The sequence below is a fragment of the Labrus mixtus genome, chromosome 12 (genome assembly GCF_963584025.1).
Source record: "Labrus mixtus chromosome 12, fLabMix1.1, whole genome shotgun sequence".
In the NCBI taxonomy this organism is placed as follows: Eukaryota; Metazoa; Chordata; class Actinopteri; order Labriformes; family Labridae; genus Labrus; species Labrus mixtus.
Window position 1 is genome coordinate 20,075,262 of NC_083623.1, and position 22,977 is coordinate 20,098,238.

The 22,977-nt window shown below is 41.1% G+C and overlaps 1 protein-coding gene across 1 annotated transcript; it reads right to left on the bottom strand.

Moving 5' to 3' along the window:
• Positions 1 to 7,307: 7,307 nt before the first annotated feature.
• Positions 7,308 to 17,836, bottom strand: tbx18 (T-box transcription factor 18). Its single transcript, XM_061052492.1, has 8 exons — positions 17,284 to 17,836; positions 15,666 to 15,828; positions 15,125 to 15,226; positions 13,167 to 13,338; positions 12,693 to 12,860; positions 11,635 to 11,699; positions 10,204 to 10,298; positions 7,308 to 9,101 (listed from the first exon to the last, which is right to left on the bottom strand). Exons 1-8 carry the CDS (start codon positions 17,516 to 17,518, stop codon positions 8,569 to 8,571), a joined length of 1,533 nt encoding a protein of 510 aa, XP_060908475.1. The 5' UTR covers positions 17,519 to 17,836; the 3' UTR covers positions 7,308 to 8,568.
• Between the last annotated feature and the right edge of the window lie 5,141 nt (positions 17,837 to 22,977).

Sequence of the window (22,977 nt, forward strand, 5' to 3'; positions counted from 1 at the left end):
AGTGATACAGTATGTACTTTTAAAATATTAAGGAACCCTATGACCAGACAGGAAAATGAAGACAAAGATTTTGGAAGTAAGTGTATGAAAGTGTGTGAGCAATAGAGATATTTTTGTGGCCTTAGCCGTCACCCAAACAGTGTTACACAGACAGAATAGAGGGAGGATCACATCATTATTATCACCTACAGGGATAAACAACCTGCGACCTTTCTCTTTTTCACTCCATCCTTCTTTTTCACTCCCTCCCTCCTCACTTTCACTCCCCCTTTGCTCCCTCCCCCTACCTCTTCCATCTTCCTTCCTCTCATCTATGTCTTTGACCCCCCCTCCCCCCCCCCCCACCACCACCACCACCTTGCCTCCTCAGAGTGAATAGTGATCATGTCTGGCGTTTCATCGGCTCTTTGCACTTCTCTCGTCTATTAAGATTGATGGGCTGCTTGGCTATAAATGAGCATGCTAAGACTTGGACAGGGCCACGGTCAGACAAGGGCTACACACACACAAACGCACACATGGACACTCACACGCACCTTCCCTATTAGTCCCAGAATGTCAGAGCAGGGGGCCCAGGAAGAGGCACTATTTTTGTTACATAGAAGCAAACACACACAGAAGATATACACATACAAACACACGCAGACATGACCCTGTCAGTCACCTCCAGCAGCGTCTGCAGAGGATCAGTAACAAGCACACTGCTGACCGTGTAGTCTTAATCTCTTAACTATCTAAGTAACAAAAAGGTTAAGTTAAGATTCTTTGTCATTTTGAAGTGTACATTTAGCTTCATAAGAGTAAAAATCATTGGGTTTAAATGTTGCAATGTTGCTCAACTGCAGCTAAATATAAAGTGAACCCTTTTGTGCAAGTGGATTCAATCCCACTGGAAAAATATAATTAAGACTGTAATGAATGAGCATGTCGACATATTTAGTCCATAATCAGGTTAGGATGCTTTCAGTGTGTCTATTGTTCACTTACCAAGTGTTTCCACAGAAGTCTCAATCTCACTAAAATATTCAACAAAACTCTGTTTGTTTGTTTTTTTTTAAGATTTATTTTTGGGCTTTTTATGCCTTTTTAATGGAGAGATAGGACAGTGGATAGAGCTGGAAATCAGGGAGAGAGAGTGGGGAATGACATGCGGGAAGGAAGCCACAGGTGGGATGTGAACCCGGGCACTAACCACTGCGCCACCAGCGCCCCAACAAAGTTCCCAAGCAGCCAAATAAGTTATGTAGTAGTAGTATTGACCAATCACGTATCAGCTGGCTTTGATAAATGCAGAAAAAACGTCAAACACAAGCAGGATGCAATCCCCATAATGACATCCCACGTCCCATATGCAGTAACATGATAACAAATGTGTCCGTCTCTATCAACAGATTTCTGCATGCAGGTGCAGCTAACATTAGGTTGTAGGTCAAAAATTTCAACTTGGAACTCGAATGTGTTGTGTCCACAACATAATGCCCAAACAAAGTGGCTTTCTGAAACTAACAAACTAAAAAAGCTGAACATTTCTAAATATTGCATTGACTTTCAACAACATTTTGTTTTTTGGCTGGACTTTCTTAAAAGTAGGTAAATGACAAGGTACAAGTGACCTCCTCTGCAGCGATGGGTAACCTACATGTAGCTTCCACAACAGTGGACCTATGGCTGGTTTCTCAATAAAGGGGCCATGCTGACTGGCATTTCCTGTGGCGAATACACTTACTATTGACAAGAACCTCATACAAGAAACTGAACAATCAATTTAACCTTGAACAAGAAAAATATCACTTGCACCTCTTTCTTTTGGTACCACTGTTCAGCAGGTGCTCAGGTCAAGTGTCAATGTAACTCTAAAAAGTCCTCAGTCTTTTAGAACTGCCGACCTAATGCAGCTGTGAATATCTGTCCTGTGTTTGCTCCATGGCTCGTAAGAGACGTGTCCACAGACCACACGGTTAAAGAACTGAAAGACATTTAAAAGACATTGCAGAGCTTGTTCTTACATTCTGGCTCGACACTCAGTCTGTTGGCCCTTCTCAGTGTGTCACCTAAACATGCAGCGTTAAGTAGTAACTCTGTGTGTGCATGTGTAGTCTTACAGTAAGTGTGTTTCTTTCTGTTTGTCTTCAGATCTGTTGAGGAGTGCTCAAAATGATGTTGATGACGTGGAAAGATCATAGGAAAAAATCACGTCATTCATTTTTTCTCAACACCCCATCTTAGATAAGAGTTCATGAGGTCTCTTATACCGCCCTGCGGAACAAACCATAAATCAGTTTAACGGGGGAGATTTGATGACAAAGATTTAATGGCTGTAAAGGACACCCTGTGCCTCGGATTCTTGCAACTGTCATCAAATACCCGCTAGGCCATTAACAGGTCACGCAGTCATAGCTTAGCTGAGGCTGCAGCACCATCAGCACGCCCACCCTCCACTTGTCACCAGCTGAAGCCCCCCCCCCCCCCCCCCCCCACAGCACAGGTGCACTCCCTGGAGCAGCAGAAGAAACTCTTTGCTCCAACATTCAGTCCTGTCCTCTCCCCTCCATAAATCTTTGGCTCCTTAAATTGGGAAACACTACAACATCCAAGCTTGAGCTGAACTCTGAAAATAATCCTGATATCTAAGCAGGTATCCTTCTCTGAAATACAATTTAAGTGATGACACATACTTAAAAACCATTAGAGTTCCTGCTCGGGAAGCCTTTCAGAGTCCTTAGTATGGTGGCCTACAAGGACAAACGTCCTGCGATGGCCATAAAGATTTCTATGAGGAGAAACGGGCTGAGGATTCAGAACGCTCTGGAGAAGTTGAATTTATTGATTGTCAGATCACAAAATGATAGACACCTGCAGAGTGGATGGTTTCTGAGGACTGGGACTGACTACCTACAGTGCAAAACAATACTTTGATAAGTTCACTACAACTTCATACTCTGATTTGGGTAAAACTTCAGTAAAAGATGTTTTCTCCAAAACCGGGTTTCAACAGGCCTGCAAGAATTACCTTGTGGAAACTGGGTTTTCTGTTTTTCTCTGCTGCAACTGCTTTGAGTTTGTGTTTTTTTTAATGTAGCATCATTAAAGTTTTTTAGTTTTTTTGCTGCTAATGCATTTTTGGGGTTTTTACAACACATTTATCCCGTTTGTTTTTGGAGTTTTTTACTCGCATCATGCATGCAGCCATGAAAATGCAGCACATTTCTCTAAATGACATGAGTCCTTGCAGCGACTCTCGCTTTGTCAGCCACTGTACTTTTGTCCTCAATAAACTTACAGTAAGGCTTTCCTTTTAATTCCAAAAAGTTTGTCTAAACCGCCATTTGTAATTCAAATATCCTGCTCATCAGATACAAACAGACTTCTCTTTGGCTTCTGAGAGTTGCTATATTCTTTGCCAAACCTTATTCTGTGCTCCAGGGAACTTTCCTTGTCACAGCTCAACATGACCTCACCTGTGGACTCCCCAGATTATATGCTTGGTCACGCTCAGCTGGCCACAACTCCCCTCTGAGCACGCTCAACCACGTGGTCACGCCGTCAAGCGTATGTTAATGCACACTTCAATCACACAGGACGCTAAAACCACATAACTGGCCTCTATGCTAATGCTAACTTCTGTGTTGAGAGCTTGGGGTAGCCAATTCCCCTGAGGAAGGAGAGGCTAAAAGGAAAGATATGGTAAATAGGTTTATTCCATTTACTCCAATGCTCACTGTTTGTAGATGCCAGACACCAACATCCTGTTCATGGGAAACATTTTAAGGAAACAGTTTCCTCTCGTAGATTCTTATGCTCTTGTTGCTAATTTTCCATTTTTGAAAGTAGATAGAAGTCACTGACAGTCTGACTGTTTTGTAGAGGGCTACACTTCAGTGGGTGTTGGTAACTTACAGTATGTCCATGTGATAGATACTAACTGTGTAAACACTCTGACTGCAAAGGTCAGATGTGACTTCAGTAGTCAGCACCAAGTAACAAACAGAAAATGGAAGACTTTGAAGGTTTGCAAGAAGGCAAAGTGTGTGTGTGTGTGTGTGATTGCTTTCCAAAAACATATTACATTTAGCTGATGTTGGGTACATTGTATTTATAGTTGTCATGACAACAAACCTCTTAAATCATGAGCCTCGTAACCCATGACCCAGTAATCAGATTTTCTATCATTCATACTTCACTTTTATAGTCTATGTCTATATTAGTAAGCCTGAGCTGGCATAAATACACAGCCACACATGCGAACACACTATGAAGTGAAGACTGATGCCTCTCAGCTTTGATTTGATGCCTCGGAGCTTTGGGGATATTCAGTGTCATGATGAGATGCTTTGGCAGCGCTGCAAATATTTATGTGCAGCTAATGTTAACATTAAGTCAGAGTGCAGTCCACTTAGGATAATTATAGATATTACAAGTCAAGATGATACATTAAACACCCTGGTTTGTATTGCTCTAAAATTGGCTGATGATGAACTGAAAAAAACAGCAGAGTAAATAAAGGTTTTGGGTTTACAAACCAATTCCAGGTTCAATATGAATCTTAATGTAATCTTACCCTTAAATTATTTAAAATAGTTTGAGGTTCCCAATAAAAGGAAGCTTTTTTAAAATATTTATCTTTGGGCTTTTTGTGCCTTTATTGTGGAGATAGGACAGTATAGTGTCCGAAATCAGGGAGAGAGACAGAGTGGGAAATGGCGTACAGGAAAGCAGCAACAGGTCCCATTCAAACCCGGGCTGCCTGCTGGAAAGTCTACAGCCACTGTACATGGGGCTAGCGCACTAATCACTAGGCTACCGGCACCCTTAAGTCCATAATATTTGATCTGGATATTCACTGTCACCAGAGGATGGTACCTGACACCACACATATTTTTTCCGTCTCATTCCTTTTTGATTTAATTTTAGCTTGACGATACATTTTTGCTCCGTTTTGGTCATTGTTGGGTTGCCATGAATGGTGAAGAGATTGAGTGTTTATTTGACCAAGAAGATGAGCCATATGTGCAAACCTCCTAGTATTTCATTTTTCTTGCCCTCATACCCGTGCACAACTGAAAAAAAAAAAGAGTAGCCATTATATGTGATTAGATCTCAAGCATAAGAACAATATAGAATTCTGCACAAATGCCAGTTTGGATCTTCTTGGTTCTTTGCCTTGATTGTATTTCAAATACATTTTTATGTTCCCTCATGAATTGGAAGTGCACAGTGCTGAGTTACGGACGGACTTGCTTAACTTCGTTGAAATTTTGTAGATTTGTAGAAATCTTAAACACACACACACACATACTGCTCTTATTCCCTGCCTCTCCGTTCCTCATCCCCTGCTGTCCTCCTCCTCCAGGCGGATAGCGTGACAGATCTGTCACGTCGGCACCTGGTCGTACACAAGTGTTAATGTCCCCACCTCAGCCGAGAATCACTAAACCACTGACACCACGCAGAGTGTGCCTGTGTGAATATATGAGATTTCTTGCAGCTTCCAACTCATTTGAATCACACCTGCTAACCTTTGAATTAGTACAAAGCGTAGTTTTTCAACAACTTGTCACGTTAAAAGAATATTGTGTATAAATGTGTGTATATCTCTGTCTGTGTTTGCAGTGTGTGTGTGTGTGTGTGTGTGGTATGGATGCACCAGGCAGGGGTCCCGTCCCCTGTCACTCAGAAACAACAAGCCCATCATTCCTGGGTTCTAAAATAAGCTCGCCTCCCTTCTTCAGTCCTCTCCCCCCTCACATGTGCTCCCCTCGTCAGCACCTCTCACCTTCAGAGTGACAGGAGACAACTGAGGGGGGAGCAGAGGAGGTGAGGAAGGAAACGGAGGACAGCGGGAGTGAAGCTGTAGCTCCTGGGTTAAATGTTTGGGAAAAATGATCAACCCCTAACCCTAAGAACAGGTGAAGTGCACCATGTCGTACAGATGTGACCCATCAGACAACTCAACGTCAGATTCCCCACTTCAGAGAGTTTGCATAGTTCAATCTTCAGAGCAAAGTATTGATATCTTTTCTGTTTGAAACTCTTATTGGCTCCAAGATTGCTTAGCTGATTTGATTGCTTATAGAGCTAATTTATAATAAGATAATGTGATTCTTAAGCCCACACACACACACACACACACACACACACACACTCTAAAACTCCTGGGTTCATCTTTAGATTTAAGTCAGTGTACAAACTCTGGGTGTTCTCAAGTGGTTTAGGATTATATTCAGACTCCCCCTACAACATGTCCTCACTCCCAACTTTTCAAAAATAAGGCAACCTGGTGAAAATATGAAGCTCTAGGTACCAAAATAGTGTCAAGTTAACACACATGTTCAAGGTAGCAATAATAAATACGATCGTAAATGGAGAACACAAGGTTAGTTGTCAACAAAAATCTTGTTGTAAAAATGTGTCATTTTATAATTATTCAACCTTCAATAATTATTCAAACTGGGTTGCATTACAAACGTTTGCAGTTCCGATATGTTTAAGCCCGTACACGTCTTTGTTAGCTGACGGGGGACACCTACATAGTAATATTTTGGCGCATTAACCAACTGTCCAATAGAAGTGGGGCGAACAGATTCCTGTTTTCCAACTTTTTTTTTCTTTTCTTTTTTTTTACAGTTATGGTTTGAATGACTGCTAAAGTTGATGTTTTTTAAATGTAGTTTAGTGTCTTTACTGTCAAATGCTGTTCAGTCAAAACTATTGATATATATGAAGTGTGTTGAACTGGTTTGTTTTTTTCTTTTTCGAGCCTTTCTTCTGGAGAACTCCGTCTGTGTTTTGTGTCGGTGCTTGGCTGAAGCGCTTGTTCAGGTGTTAAAATGGGTTAAAATGACAAAGCTTGAGTGTCTACAAGCTGCTCTCTGAAAAAATCTTGGCTTGTGCTTTCAGCAGTGTAGTATGACTTTGGAGAGGAGGGGGTGGGGGGTTAATACTCAGGGATCGACATGAACTTTGAGACTGTGAGGTCACACACTCGCTGACAACTCAACCACCTGTTGGCCCACACATAACACACAAATGCGCGCACACACAAATCAGCACCCTCACACCCACATCTAGATTCACTACACACCCTTCCCCATGTGACTAGTCAATTCAGTAGAGTTGTAGGTGTAAGTTTGTATGACCATTACACAATAAAAATGGTGTGTTATTTGCATGTGCAACGGATATCATGTGTCTGCGAGTTATTTTGTCTCTAGCACCAAAAGCTTGCTAAAAAAACAACTGACATTTGACTGCTTTTTCACACACAGACACACACACACACACAAACATAATCATATACACAATATGGCTATAATAGTGATGACATATTTTATATTGTAGGCATTATAAATGCTTTAAGAAATGTGTAAAGATAACACGTGCATTTTTATGACTTCCATAATAAACAATAGTCAGTCAATCAGTTAAATTAGTTAAATACTGATTGCATAGAAACATTGTGACATGAATAGATATATTTTATTTGGCTCAAAAAGGTCACAGAACATGTTAAGGTCCTCAGCCAAAGGGCGAGCTGATATAGCGCATTTGCAAAGAAAAGCTTTTTCAGGCAGGTTCAGGGTTGGCTGTCATGTACCTGACCCGGTCTAAAGAGCAGAAGCAGGTGCATCAGAGTTTTTAAGTGCGAAGTGTCACACAACCCTTTATATACACGTCTCTCGCTATATACAGAGTCATCATGTCCAGTTAGGTTTGTGTCACACAAGGAAAGATGTTCTTCCTCCTGACATCCAAACAGCTGCATCACATAAACGTCCGTCAAACCAGGCGGAGAAGAAGGAGCTCAGTCCGAAGCTTTAACTTTGTCAGTCCATAACTGTCACTGGGACGGCTCCCATAGCTCTCCTCATGGCCATGATGTCATTGTGTGAATATGTGACGGGTTCTGGGGTTGTATGTGTAAAGTTTTTTTTTAAGTCGGAGTGGTCAAAAGGTCCCGCCAGTAGTGCATTTTATAGATGAACTTTAGCTGTGTGTTTGTTTTTCCAAAGACTTGAACACCACCAGGTGTGAAACGACAGAATTTAATTTATGGAATTATCTAAATTTTGCCCCCCCAAAAAAACAAGGTTAGAAGAAGTGTTGAGTAACTAATTCCAAAGTTTGCATGATAAGGAAGGGCATGTAAAATGCGGTGTAAGTCTTTAAGATAAAGTACAGGCCCTGGCCAGGGCTTGAAGTGCTTGCATTGCGTGCCTGGACCTGCACAGTTTCTGCCCAGTACATATTCAGCTAGAGTTCAGTCACTTTATACATCTTTTTGACTTCTTATCCAAAGCTGGAGGAAGTGTATCCCTTTACTGTCGCTGCACGTGCATGTCCTAGAGAGTATGCTTGAGATAAGAACTTTGTTAAATATTCCCTCCGGTTTAGGAAGTCTTGTGAAGCTCTTTATGCCCACTGAGGCCACAGCTTCTCCTCTCTCACCAGCCTGATGCTCGTTCAGCACATGGATGATTAATTCGTAAAAGTTCTGACTCAAAAGCCAATTACACCCATTCCTTTGTAGTCACTTTGTTTCATGACAACCATAGATGTCTGGAGTCAAATTCAGCCCATGTGGGCAGTGACCTGCGAGACCCCGCCTCCCGCTTGGCTACCTGCCAACCCTAAAGTCCGAGAGTCAAACAAGAAGCCCTGCTGTCCTCCGCTGAGCACACCCAGACTGTCTGTTAGAGTCCCACTGGGAGATGAGCCAAGGAAGGGACTGGGATGGTTGGCAGTGGCAGCGGCAGCCATTTTATCAGGGCTGGCAGCAAGGCGTGGTGACGGAGGGAATGTGTAACCGTACAGGCTGTAGGGCGGTGTGTGGAGGCGTAGACTGGCGTAACCCTGAGGGGTAGGGTTGGCTAGATAGCTGAGTTGAGTCGCAGGGAGAGGCAGGGAGCAAAATCCTTCAGTTTCGTATGCAGACGGACCTCTGGGAGGGGGGAATGGCTCCGGACCGTTGCTATAGCGATGGAGAGGGTGTGTGGGTCGGCCGCAGTTGTAGTCAGGTGGACTTAGTGGGCACACCTGGAAAGGTGAGGAGCATGGGGAAGTGGAGAGCAGGTGAGGTGATGCTCCATGAGCTCCAGGGAGTCCTACAGAAACAGAAAATAATTGAAACCTTTGTCCGTCTTAATGATACATAATGACTTTAATGTAATGACTAATACATATTCCTTCAGGCTTACATTACAAACAAGTCTTGTTAGGTGAATCAAGTAATGACCCTCACTTGATTACATTTTCCAAGTCACTGCAATTGTTGTTCACATGATTTCTGTTACCACATACGTTCATTTAGGACCAAAAGACTCCCTTACTTAATTTCATTTGACACAATTATTCCAATAAATAAGGCGTTGACAGGTATTTGATCAGTTCACCGACAAGTTAATGATGAGGTATCCTAATCAGTATCAATAAGACCCCATGAGACTTTAGGAAATTACTGAAAATGGCATGATGTGATTATATTTCTTGTTGCAACCGGGCAAATAATGACTCTCACAACTTAAAAAGGAAGTTACTCATAAACCCTTTTCACACGTGGAATGCCTGCTAGGACACAAATGTCTGAATAAATTGGCCCACACATAAAATACCTATAACCTGTCAGATATGGCAAGGTCTGCTTAACGTCCAAGTGAGCCGATGTGTGAACGCAGCAGGCATTTGAGTAAGCGTGTTGGTGATGCTGTTCATGTTGAACAGTTTCGCTGCTTTCTTCTCTGTTTGCCTCAGTTGACTTTACAGTTTATCGTTTTCCAGTATTGCAGATTCATGTTATATAGATGTATGTTGTAGTTATGTCAATGAAAATAGTCATTTTAATGGGAGAGTCCTCCTCCTGATCCGGCAGGCTCTCTAAACCAACCGCAGTATTCAAGAGTCGAGGGTATGACCAAACCAGACTTTCCAGTTTCCCGATGTTTATATGTGTAAGTCACTCAAGCAAAACCTCTATGGGAAGTTGGGATGGTGTTCAGTGTACAAAAAACACTTCCTGCACACAGTATTGACAAGGTCATGACAAGAATTGTCCAAAATCTTTCCCTAACCTTACTAGCTCCTTTTATTTGCCAAAGTTTTACCCTACTAAAATCTAAGTGGTTTCATTTAAAAAACAGTAATAGTGTAATACTGGCGATGACATACTGCTGTCTTTGAATTCAGAAAAGTCCTTCTAGTCAACTCTACCTTGCTTGGCCATGCCGGGGATGTCCTCAAATGTGAGTGTTCGAAGAGATGGCCGCCAGAAGGCATAAGACTCAACCAAAGCCTCCAGACCCATCCTGTAAAACACACAGAGATGCACACGTAAACACAAACACATCAGCGTTGAATAAATTATCAATTATCACCAAATCATTTATGGCAGAACTCCTCGTCCTGCACTTTTTTCAGTCACTGATGCAGCTGCAGCCGCTCGCTCTCAGCATGCCTCACTGAGTCGTACATTATTTTGACCACCTGGCGGCCATCTTAGCCGCCCGTGGGGCCTCTTTTGCCATCTCCATGGAGACCGCAGGTAATGAGGGGCATAAACGCCACATTGCGATTGGCTGCTGCCAGCCGGGTGCTCGGAGGTAATTGCTTTCACACGGCTTTTACGGGCGAATCAGGAACGAAGGAGCAGGAAGCCGCAGCAAGGATTTATGAGGTGGGACTCCCCTTCCCCCGCAAAATCTGCGTCCCCCTCCCTCCTCTAGGTGGGGCAGAGGGCTGCTGTGGCGGGGTAATGCGAGTGCTCTGTTACCCCTCGTTAGCGTGAGGATAAAAGTCCTCCCCCCCGCGGGGTTGTAGCCACGGTGATAATTTAGACAAGCTGCCCAGAGAGGTTGTGTGTGCTCTGAAGCAGCCTATCAGTGCAGAAGTTTATTTAGCAAACTGCTTAACTCTTCCTGTAATATTTAAGGGGAGGTTTTTTTTCAGCCTTCCTGAGTTTAACTTTATAGGGTCAGCTGTCAGGGTTATCCAGTTTGCCGTACTCTACCTTCCTCCCTGTCAAATTTTCTGTCTCGCACGTTCCCTCTCCGCCCTCCTCTCTAATGATTTCTGTGAGGCCTCAGGGGAGTGGCTGTTTGGAGCCTGTTGGAGTTTTACTGCTGTGTTGTTTTAATGCTGTGTTTATATATGTTTAGAAATGTGTTTATACAGATTTTCTTCAGGACACTCTTGACTTTTATTATTTTGCTGTTGATGTTTATGTTCCTGAGGCCGGCTGGAATCTGACGCTCCATTTAGGTTTGCAGCCAGGGTTAGGTTTTTCCCTCCTCAGGCATGAGTCTGTAACTGTGAGATTGTGAGAATTAATGTGCCTTTAAAGTTAGCACATTTAAATAAAAATGCATCACCCATTAATAGGGTGAAATCATAATATCTGCCACGTCTGCTCAGATTAGTCCATTTCTTTTCTCTCGTTTTGGACAGATTTAATGGGAGGCTGTTGCACATTTTCCATTAGAAAAAAAAAAAGTATAAATACATAGCTTTGCTCCCCATAAAAATGGGACTGAAATAGCCGTGATAAAAACCACAACCAAGCCAGAATATAATGCAGTCATGCATCCCACATTACCCCTAATGCACAGGATAATGTGAAAATCTCTGTGGTCCAAATGAACTCACCGGTTTCTGCCAGAGTCTCTGAAGCCTTTTGCAAACGGGTTTCTGTCAATTTTCAGCCTTGTAATCTGAAAAGTGAAATAAGACTATTTATTTCCAACATTTTCTTTATTACAAAGTCGATGATAACATGTCCTGTGCTCCAGCCAAAATAATTTCCTTCGTCTGTAATCTTTCAATCAAATCTATAAATAAATAATGTGCATAGTGAGCTGCCAATTGTGCTCTTTGAATTAGTTGGATATGCTTGGTTTGTGCGTTTCCATACACACATACAGTAGATGAATTTGTTCATCTGTGTGCATGTTTGTAAATGTATGCGCGGCTGCCATAGGGTTGCCCAGGCTGTGTGTGGTGTTTAAGGCCGACCCGCATCCAAGGGGTCTTTTATGGGCCTCGCCATTCTGCGCTGTGGGCTAGCAAGTACAAGCTAACATCCAACTTCAAACCTCACATTGACTTATCCAATGCTAAAATACAGAAAAAATTTCTTTCCCTTATTGAAGAAATTCATGGTCTTTGAAATTCTTTGGAAAAAGTCCAGAAAAATATGACTCTTTAGAGCACAAATTAAAATGCACAAATACTTCAAACATGCAACTTAAATGAGTAGCAGAGTCATTCTTTCCAGTCTATTCAGAGTTTTCTTGGTAGAGCTGCAGCACAGGACTTTTCTCTAAGTTTTACAAAACGCAAACACACAGAGGAAAACACACGCTCAGAAATTTGCTGTAAAAATGCAGACCAGACGAAAAACAGAAAACATAACATCCTTCCTTTTTTTTACATATCTTTATAGTCTGTTGTGTCAAAACATTAGTGGAAGATATCCCACTCTGGTGTGACCTGCAAAAACTTAATTTAAACATTTTTCTTTTTTAATCACTCACTAACAAACAACATAACAATCAATATCTGTTGGCCACCAGGTAGTCATTGTAGCACCTGTGTAATGGATTAGTGGATGTTTTATACAAGTAAGCTTAAAGCGGGCTTGGTTTACCCAGTTCAATTTGTTTGTTTACAGGATATGTGGTAGTGCGGTGGAGCAGCTATGTTACCTGCTGATTCTGATACGCTGTGACGGTGGTGAACACGGTCTCAGGGAAAGAGAAGGTGCGGGTTCCCTCTCCAGCAGGCACAGCTCTCACTGGGGATAACTCCTCTCCACACTCCTTACGGATCACGTGGACCCTTGGCTGGTACTTGTGCATGGAGTGCAGAATGATCTGAACACATAAAGAAATATTCCTTCAGGCTTAAATTGCACAACAGCTCTTCAATTTAACTCAAAGCTGTAAAACACGATTGTTATATAACAGACATGCCCACATGTGGATGCATAGAAACATGCGGAAAATTGGAGTTTATTTGGCTTATTCCGTCTTCTAAAATCTTAAAAGCTACTGCATTATTATCTCAAAGAAACTTGATACAAGATTATGATCAATAATTAAATCATACATACCAACTGTAATTGAGTTAAAATGCCAGATAATAAAGATATTTCTAATGACTGTTTTTGTAACACCTACATGTCCCTGGTCGTCCAGTTCATTGTTGGTCAGTTTGAGTTTGTCGAAGCTGACCACCTGACGCATCCACGTCTCCCCTGAGGCCGGGGAGTCCGGGTGGATGTAAACTCTGGGCGGCACTGGAGAGTCTGCATTCCCAGCTACCATCCACTTAGAGCTGTGATACACGTACCTTTATGAAACACACAGGGAGGTAAATGACTAAGTGGCCCAACACTTTATTTCTTAAACACAATGTCAAGAAATGGCCAAGAAAAAAAAACGACTGTGGTGATTTGAAAGTGGGAGATGTTACCAAAGGCGATATTGAGACTTATTACAGAATGAGACAGAAAATAGAGACAGAGAATAATAAGACTCCAGGCGAATTCTTGGTTAGCTCAATAATTCCCCATTTAAACCTCTTATGAAAAGACATGAACCCTTACATTGACTATTTCAATGGCATGAACTTGCTATTGAAATGTCATTACAATGGCTCCAAGGAATAATCATTTTTGAGACAGAAATTAATTGTCTCAAAAGTTGTCAAAATGCATAAAATTTTAATTCAATTGTGTCCTCAAATTCCACTACATAATTCTTGACTTTCTAAATCCTCTCAAAAGACTTGATTTAAACTATTATGGGAGAGGAGTGCACGCATGTATGCTATAAATATTCATGTCACAAAACAAGAAAATAATTATTGTAATCCTTTTGCCGTTCCCCATGTTCTCTTTATTTCTTACTTTTTATATTTAACTGATGATTTTTGCTTTAGCAATCTACAATGAGGGAGGTTTCTAGTCTTGCTTGATCCAAAACAATCATCAAGCCACTTACATTATCTTAAAAATAGAGAGAGCGAGAAAAAGAGAGAGTGCCATGTGTGTGTTAGAGTAAATAATAAAGGGAAAACATGGAAAAACAATTCCTTAAAAAACGAAATAATAATGCTTTTCTATTTTCAACTGCAGACTAGTTTTCCATATTTCAATTTAAATCCTGAAGTAAAGCACAACTATTTTACTTTTTTAGTCAAGCAAATGATCAAACCCAGTAATTAATATTTTTTATTAAGCTTTTAAGATGTTTTGAAGCTATTTTTATTTTATTTTAGGTAATTTATGCACAAAGTCACACCTAACAACATTTAACAATTTAAATCGAAATCCTATGTTTATGATCTGTTGTCTTTAAGAGTAAAAGCGACTAATGAGTCTCTCCTCTGGTTGGAGGTCAGTTCGACACCTGCTGTGATGCGTTTGATTAAAAACCTGCACTTCCTGTACGCCTACTCTGACCTGTGTGTGCACGCCAGCACATCTTTTTCGTAATCCACTGAAACTTTATGTAAAATCTTGGCGAATCGACCGAATTATTCGTCCTCTGCGTTGTCACTCCACCACGCCGCTAAAAAAGTTGTTCACTGTACGGTTCCTGAAAGTCTACTGTGACGGACCTGCAGTGAGAGTTGGCTGCATTCACGCCGCTGCAGAAACACCGCTGTTGTTTTTTTCTGCATTATAGCGACATTTGCTGATTTGACCTCGCAGGATGGAGAGGTTAGGCGTCCAAAAGGCCTCCCCCAAACGGGACGGCAAAACCGCTGTGACAAAACACCAGAGCCAAGCGCCATTTGTGGACACATAGCTGGACTTACACAATTGAAAAATGTCATGTTGTCCAAGAAACACTTTATATGGGCACTTTGTAGGCCTATCTAAATTAAGACTACATGTGAGCAAGAGTACAGTTTATCCCTTTCCTATAAGACATGCGAGTGAGGTTACAGGCCACCGACGGAGCCTGCAGACAGTTTCGGTCACTTTTTACAAGTTCTATAGCGGATTTAACTTTTTACTTTAGAAATAATGTCGCGTATAAATGTAAAAAAGGATTACGGAGTTATGTGCTTTTCAAGGCTTGCATATGCAGCAGTGTGTGTTTGTGCAGGTGTGTGTGTGCGCACGTACCTGTATCGTTTGTTATCCACAGGGATTATATCCATGGCGATATAATACTGCTGATGTGGGTCCAAACCCGTAATCTTGACGCGCATAGCGGGGAACATCCGCCTAACAGGAAACCCAAATAAATCATCTGCATTACACTTCAGCCACGCTAGATGAAACACAGCCAGTATTACTAAATAATAATAATCTGAGCTACAAAGATAGATTCAGTAAAAAAAAATCAAAAAAGAAATCAGTTTTGATTGCATTTCTGCTAAATCTATGGGATTATGTAGGCTATCATAATTTCTGCTAAATGAGTTTATAACGGTGAATTATGTGGTTCAAGACATTATTTTAAAAGGTGATTATCCACACGACTGTTTTAGTCTTAATTAGGCCAACACTTTTTTATTTACATAAACATGTGTGTCAAACTAAAGCAATCGCTTCACATCCCGAATATAATTTTGAAACCATCATTCTTCCTTTAAAAATCTAAGAGCGTTTTTTTTCTTCTTCTACCAAACATATATCCATTTCCATTGTACATCCTTCTTACCGTCCAGCCTTGGTTATGATCATTTCCGTGCCAATCTCGTGGAACCGTTTCCACAGGTCCGATCCCTGCAGGTCCACGCGGGACTCCTCTCCGGTGCCGGTGGCCGGCGCCGCGCACAGAGCTGCGGGCTGCGGACTCTCCAGCAGCGCGTCCTCGCTCTCCGCTGCACCGGGGGGAAAAGAGCGAGATGAACATTTTGTAACGATCACACAGCCATCAAAAGCAAGCATCAGTCATCTACAAGGTGTGACTTCTGTTCTGAACCGTGGCTAATGGGAAAAACTTCAATCTGAATATTTCAAAAGAAAAAACAACATTCAGGATGGATTATTATCATCTGATTCCAAGTAACGAAGTATTTATAGGCTACCACGTTTTGCATTTTGCATTAAGCCTTTAAAACATGTAGGCTACGTTTTTATTGAGGTTGTCATGAAAACGGTGTAATTGCAAATGTTTTTGTTTTACTACACACTGCTGAACACTGTTTTATTACTGGATTATTTCAAGACGATAAAAATGCTTTTAAGTGATTATACGTCCATTAAAGTCACTCTTCACTGTTGCACACAACGTTTAGAATTTGTAGTTGCATTTTCTCTTTGACCCAAGGTCACTCTACACACTCATTCTGGAATTAAGGTCCTATGCACATAGTTTATTATGAAGCTGTAGCAAAAAGGCAAGTTTACTATTCAGTCATTACTGAACTCCGATTTTCAGTCCAACTAGCAACTGTTTAATGATTTTCCTGGTGGGATACTTGAGTTTAAAAGTGTATTTTAATATTGAGGACAAACTAATATCAGTGTTTATGTGCCTCTCTGTTGATGTTATTTGTGTTATTCGTCACAGGTGGACACAATTTATGGACATTAGAAATGGTCCTAACAAGCTCACAAAAACTCCTCAGCCCGCAGTGCATTTTCAGTTTGCAGCAGATTGAAATAATAATTTGTCATGGCCACTCGGTTTGTGTTTTCTGCAGACCTCTTAGCATCCTTTCCGAGGCAGCTTCCCGGCCTTTACATGCTGCTAATTGGCGTGTTTATGATTGCAACACAGCTCATAAAGCGGCTCACATTAGTCACACTCACACCACTCATATTTACTAGAGCAGGGCAATGATATGATATCACATTTCCACACTGTGGCTCTGACCAAAGCACCAAATTATGTTCTGCCCTAATCTTTCTTTTTTTTTTTTTACTGAATTTTCCACAATCAGAAAGTAGAGGAGCACATTCATGATACAAATGAAAAGAGCTTAGAAGTAAGACTTTAGTTTGTTCCTGGAAAAAAAAAATAGACTTGGTTTTTAAATTATTATGGTCTTAAGTTTTACATTTGACATTTATTTATGAAAGGTCTATGTAATGTCCCGTCTTTGATATGAAATTTGTGTCTGTGATAAGTTTTATGAAATGCACATTTCTCATGTTTGACAGATTACATTCTGAAAGCCTTTTCAAAACACACGCAGCCAACAATAGGCTAACAGGATATTATTCTCCTCATGTATGCACTCATTAATTATATAGGCCTATATATTTTTAAGATAATATTGTTACTAACTAACCTTTTGTTCTTAGTCTATGGTTTAATGTGGGCTACTTACGGGATCCGTCACTCGCACACTCAGCCTCGCTTCCCCGGTCGCTCGTGCACGCTCTATCGGCTCGCGGGCCCGGGCTCCCGGTTAGGTCGGACACATCAGTGCCGTCCTCGTAGCTCGGGGACACGGCCTCTTCTTCGGCTGTCTTGCGTCTCTTCTCCGCTCCGATGAGCGCCTCTACAGAAAACGCGTGCGCCTTGACGCTCAGTGCGCACGGGGACCTCCGTTTCTCTGCCATGTCTCGCGCTCTCGGGTCACAAAAGTGGGACGGCGTCACGGGCTTGCAGGAAGCAAAATAAGTTCTAAGCTCAGACAACAGGGGAAAAGAAATCCACGATGACAGTCCAGTGCTCTCGGTGCGGGGTGTTGTCCGTCCTCGAGCCGGACAGCAGAGGAAACAGCGCGAGTCAGCACGAGCTGCAATAATGTCTCCGTTATCCGTGAGAGCCGCGCGGACTTTAGGAGAGTGTCAACAAGCAGAGCTTAGAGGAGAGCCGGAGAAGAGGACCTGTCAATCACCAAACATGGCAACCAATCACGAGTAATCACACACCCCCCCCGGAACTTTACGCTGGTCCCGCCCGCTGTGGGGGCCGCTCGTGCCGCCTTATGTGGTAAAAGTAAAGCTGGTGATTGAATCAGGAGCGCGAGGAGTGTCTCTCCGGGGCATTGTGCGCATTTTCACACACCGGCCCGACATGCTGTGCATATCTGGCCATTAGTACCTCCTGCGCGGTGGACACTTGTGGCCCCCAGCCTGGAAATAGGCGTTTACATAGATCATGTCTTTCACAGAAGAAATGTCTCACAATGTGTCTGTGCATATTGATCAGTCTGCTTTAACCCTTTACATGGCGAACTAATCTCAGACCTTTCTATTTCTTTTCTTTTAGTAACCCCAAACAGTACGGCTCTGGGTCTAATCAGTTCTCCAAACGTTGTCATCTCATGTTATTTTGAGACAATTACGTCATGTAACAGAATCACAATGTAACTAACAACACGATCCCCACAATGCGCAAACAAATTCCTTGTTAAAATGCAAAAACACAAAATCATTACAACAATAATAATAATATTTTGCTGATTACAACATTGATAGGTTGATGCTTTAAAGTTTTAGTTTAATGATTGATGTTTGTAGGCTTCACGAACAACTAATTGAACTGTAGTCTAATTCCTATAGCCTAATTAAAGACCGTTCTGATTGTTGGTTGGCATTTCACATCATCAAATATTCATCTGTTGTTGTTTCCTATTTCTAAAACATAAATTTCAGAAAGGAAATGCTTAAATATTCCAATGGGTCAATTGTTTGTCTATAAATAAATACATAAATAAATGGACGACAGAAAAAAAATCAGGATGAACAGGATCAGAAATAAATGAATACTCATTCATCTCACAGTCTTAGTAATGACTTTGATTCCCTTTTTATGCATGTTTAGAAATGATTTCTCTCACTTTCAAGGCCGCGTGAATGAGCGTGCGGTCACGCGGGGAATGCGTTTTGGTGTGAGTGCGTGTGGAGAGTTTAACACAAGAGAACCTGCTATAAATAAACAAGACTGCGAGGTTTCTCAAACCGACAGTCGATATCCTGGTGGCCCTGAGCCGATATACAGTTTCTTATAAACAAAACCGATCGCTGAACAGTTTAATATGAAACATTTTGACGTCTTATTATCCCGCTATAATTTGTCTTTTTTTTGTTTTTGCTCCTTACCAAAAATCGTCCTGCATATTTGATGATGTGAAATGCCATTAGTGCCATCAGGATTTAATTATTTTTCTGAGGTTTCCTCTTTGCTTTAGTGATGTTTCCTGCGCTAAAATCACTGCAAAGCCCACAAGGCCTCTCGTGGCTTGTTGGTTAAATAAACAACACGTCGTCATCGTTTATTGGCATAAATGCAGTGTAAATGATTGGACGTCAAGGGGAAGGTCTGTGCCCAGATCCGCGTGGGTTATCAGATCAAAAGCCTCGCGTTTCGCTTCCCGTGGGGGTTCAAAAATGTCTTATTTCTTAATAACTTCGTGAGAATCAAATAGGTTACGCTCTGTTTGCAAAAGCGTTCATTTTCGGTTCAACGTGAGCATAAAGCCGCATGACCTATTTTGGCTTTGACATAAATAACTTAATAAGAACACAATATTTGCCCTTCATAGCTGTAGCCTAATCATAAACAGAGATTATTAAAAAATGAACTCAGACAAAGCACGTCGTCAAAGATTAAATAATGGGCTAAATGTTAGCCTGAAAATGACCCAAACATTCTTTAAGTTTAACATTGATTAGCTCATACTTACTTTAACATTTAACTTATTGATCCATGTTAACAACTTAAAAAAATGTATTTCCTTCTTTTTTCTTTTTTTTTTATTATTTTCATAAATTAAAAAAAATAGCCTAACCTTTAAGTCAGTAACCCGTAAATGAAGATATGGCTCTAATTAAATGAAAGTCTCAATAACATTTATTTTATATTTGATTCCTATTTGATAGGCTAATAATAATAATAATAATAATAATAGGTCAATTTCAACATGTAGGCCTATTACTGATGGTCTATGAGAAGCAGTATAAAGGCTGTAGCCTATGATATTTCAAACATTACAGTCAAGTTCGAGCTTGGTGATAAAGACAGGACTCTTGGATCTATTGGCCTTTTACTTTAATCGCTTATCCTTTTAATAAGCGCAGTTCATTTCTTATTTAGGCCTATAGTCCTCGCAAGTAATATAGGCTGAAATATGGTTCAAAAATGTAATAAAAAATATTTATATAGACTATGGCCTACGGGTTTGTATGTAGTCATTTGTAAGTAGTTATTGATAATGTAATTATTATTTTTCGTTTGCAGGTGCACTGCCTCGACTATTTGCTGTATTGTAGAGTCATGGACGATTGGTATATGGACATTTTTATTTAATACCTCATATAGATATTATTAGGCCTATTGTTATTTATTAGTCTTATTTAGAATGATTGCGTAGACTAGCATACCCATCCAGTATCAGAATATAGCCTATAGGAAGAAAGCTTACCATTCATTGAAGAAAAATTGAAACGTGCACAAATCTAGCATCTAGAAAAAAAAAATCGTCTTTCATTCTTCAGCTCTTTGTACACGATGAGCGGCGGCGTGCTATGGGATTGTGGAATGAGCTCATCTTGGACTTAAAACAAATTTGAAGGCATGTTTTTCGATGGGCCTGGCGACGAGTCTTATATGTGCTCTGGCTGTAAAACTGTGGGCGAAATCTCTGTCGCCAAACCTGTCTGTTATTTGAATATAAATGTTGCGGCAGTGTGACATAGCTTTATCAGATAAACCTAAAGTTGTGTTTTGCACATTAGTAACCGGGGGAAAATCATGGTCGTTTGAAGTTTTTGAGTTGCCTCATTTTCTGTGTATTTTCTCTCTCGTAGGCCTGTCCTGCATGTCCTGCATGTCCTGCATGTCCTGCATGTCCTGCGATTTCTCCTACCGTCACAGTTTGTTACCACCTGAGCCTGTGTCAATCAAGTTGCCTACGGCAGATTTCTCTCTTATCTAGTTTTGGTTAATGACGCTGGTGTTCAATTTCGGGCTACATTAAACAATTAATTGCGAAAAAAATTAACAAATAGCCTATATAATAAATAAATAATAAAGTGTTTTCACAACAAATGTCCCTTAAACCATATGCTTTTAACAGATACAAATCATGTTAATTAAACTCTTGATAGTCCATGCCTTATACACACCTTTTTAATATTTTTTTGCCACTCAGTTTACTGACTAGCTTTTGTTTGCTAATTACCCTAAAAATAGACCATGCAGGTGCGCGTTAACCCAGTTATTGTGTTCAGCCAATCACAGCCCGGCTCATTTGTTCAGGTGTCGTTTAAAGAAATGCCACTAAAGGTGTAGGCGTTACCCACTGCGCACTGAATAGGCTGTTTATTAAAAACCTCTGACATAATTACCTGTGAGCTTTGAAAGGGACACGGAGCAGGGTAGAAGTGCTGGAGCAGGGGAGTCTGGGTAATACATTGTTAACAGTTATTTAGCGCGTGCTAATGGGCACGTGGATCACTGCCAGGGCTTTTATGGCGGAAGTGGCATGGGCGGCATGGAGGTGTGGGATTATGGTGAGTATGTGTAAGGGAGACCTACATGTAGGCTGGTGCGGTGGTAAAGGTGATTTTTAAATGTTTCAGCAGTGGTCCCTTTCCACACTTCTGTACCGTTTTAATCTTTCCTGAAGGGATTTAGATCCAAAACTGTGGAAAGACTGAAGTCAGACAGCAGACAGTGAGAGAAATTCAGCCACCTTCCTTCTTCCAGATTCAGGGTACCATCGCCATCCTTGCAGGCGCTCCTGGGGGGGCCGAATCCCAGACAAGCAATGCCGGATCCTCTGTACGGCCCCACTGGGAAAGTCATAACCTGAACTCCACGGCTGTACGCAGTTGTGCCAACACTGCAAAACAAACGGCTGGGGCCCCTACGAGCAAATCCTGCTTATGCTGGCCCAGAGTCACTCGTCATCCAAGTGAAGTGACCCTTGCTCTCCTTCATAAAGTTAACCTTCCATTGAAAACGTGCTATTTACTGACGCGCTTGATAGAAGTTGATGGATGTATGACATTTATTGAATTTTTTTACGAGCCGGTTCTGGTCGTGACGCCGTTTATTCAGGCCTCTGTGCGCCTCGGATGTTATTCAAGTTGAACTCCTGCTCTGGCTGCTAGCTTTTCTCTCTCTTTCTCACACACGCACACACATACACACACACACACACACACACACACACCATAGGAAGACACAGATGACTCAAACTCTGTGAAACTGAGTTACAGCCTGAAGCTGCTGGACTGCAGGGTGTTGGATTCATCCTGTGATTCTCAGATCAAAAATGCTTTGCAGAGCTAAGCCAGATCTGTCACTATGCAGTCTATCACATCATTATTTGGATCAGATCAAACTGAAATACTTTTGAGAGGAAACTTTAACTGTCTATAAATATGTTTTATCAATTCCATAAGTACGGCTTCAACAACTTATCTTTTATTCATTAAGCTAATTCAGTGTTCAGCACAGGAAGATTGGAGGGGGAGCTGTTAGGGCAATCTGGAACATGTGGTGGATAAGACGAAATTGTGACAAAATCTGTCATAACTCTGTATCTGCAAGCAGCCTATATGTAATATTTTACAGTCCAGAATTTTCCATCTAAATTTGCCATCTGCCGTGTGTGTTCTGATGTAGTCTTTTTAAATAATAGCCGTGGACTAACTTCATAAGAAAAATACTCAAATTGTGTTTGAAAGCATTTATGTTATATCAGAAAAAGCTAAACCAGCACTCACAATTCATCTCACTGTGTATTAATGTTTCTTTTGTTGATTAATTACATTTGAAAAGGATTTAAACATTTTTTCCTTATCATTTTTATGATGTCAAAATGGTCTTTTTTATGATGTCAGCTATAATGTATGCTGCACATTGAACGACGCAGAGAAAGCAGGTGATAACAATAAAAAAGAAGGAATTGTGTTATTAGTGAATTGGGATAAATCTAACTAATTGTATTGAATGGGTCCGTGTTACCATCCTGTGTCGCTCACAGGTCGATAAATTATAAATAATGGAAATATTATTAGGCCAGACTTTTTGACATCAGCATATACTGGATCATTATCCAAAG

Coding starts and splice junctions, on each gene's coding strand:
- tbx18 (XM_061052492.1), bottom strand. CDS start 17,518: ATGGCAGAGAAACGGAGGTCCCCGTGCGCACTGAGCGTCAAGGCGCAC. Junction 11,700..12,692: donor CAGCGTATCAGAATCAGCAG/GTAACATAGCTG, acceptor TTCACTTTTCAG/ATTACAAGGCTGAAAATTGA. Junction 10,299..11,634: donor AGAGACTCTGGCAGAAACCG/GTGAGTTCATTT, acceptor TGTGTTTTACAG/GATGGGTCTGGAGGCTTTGG.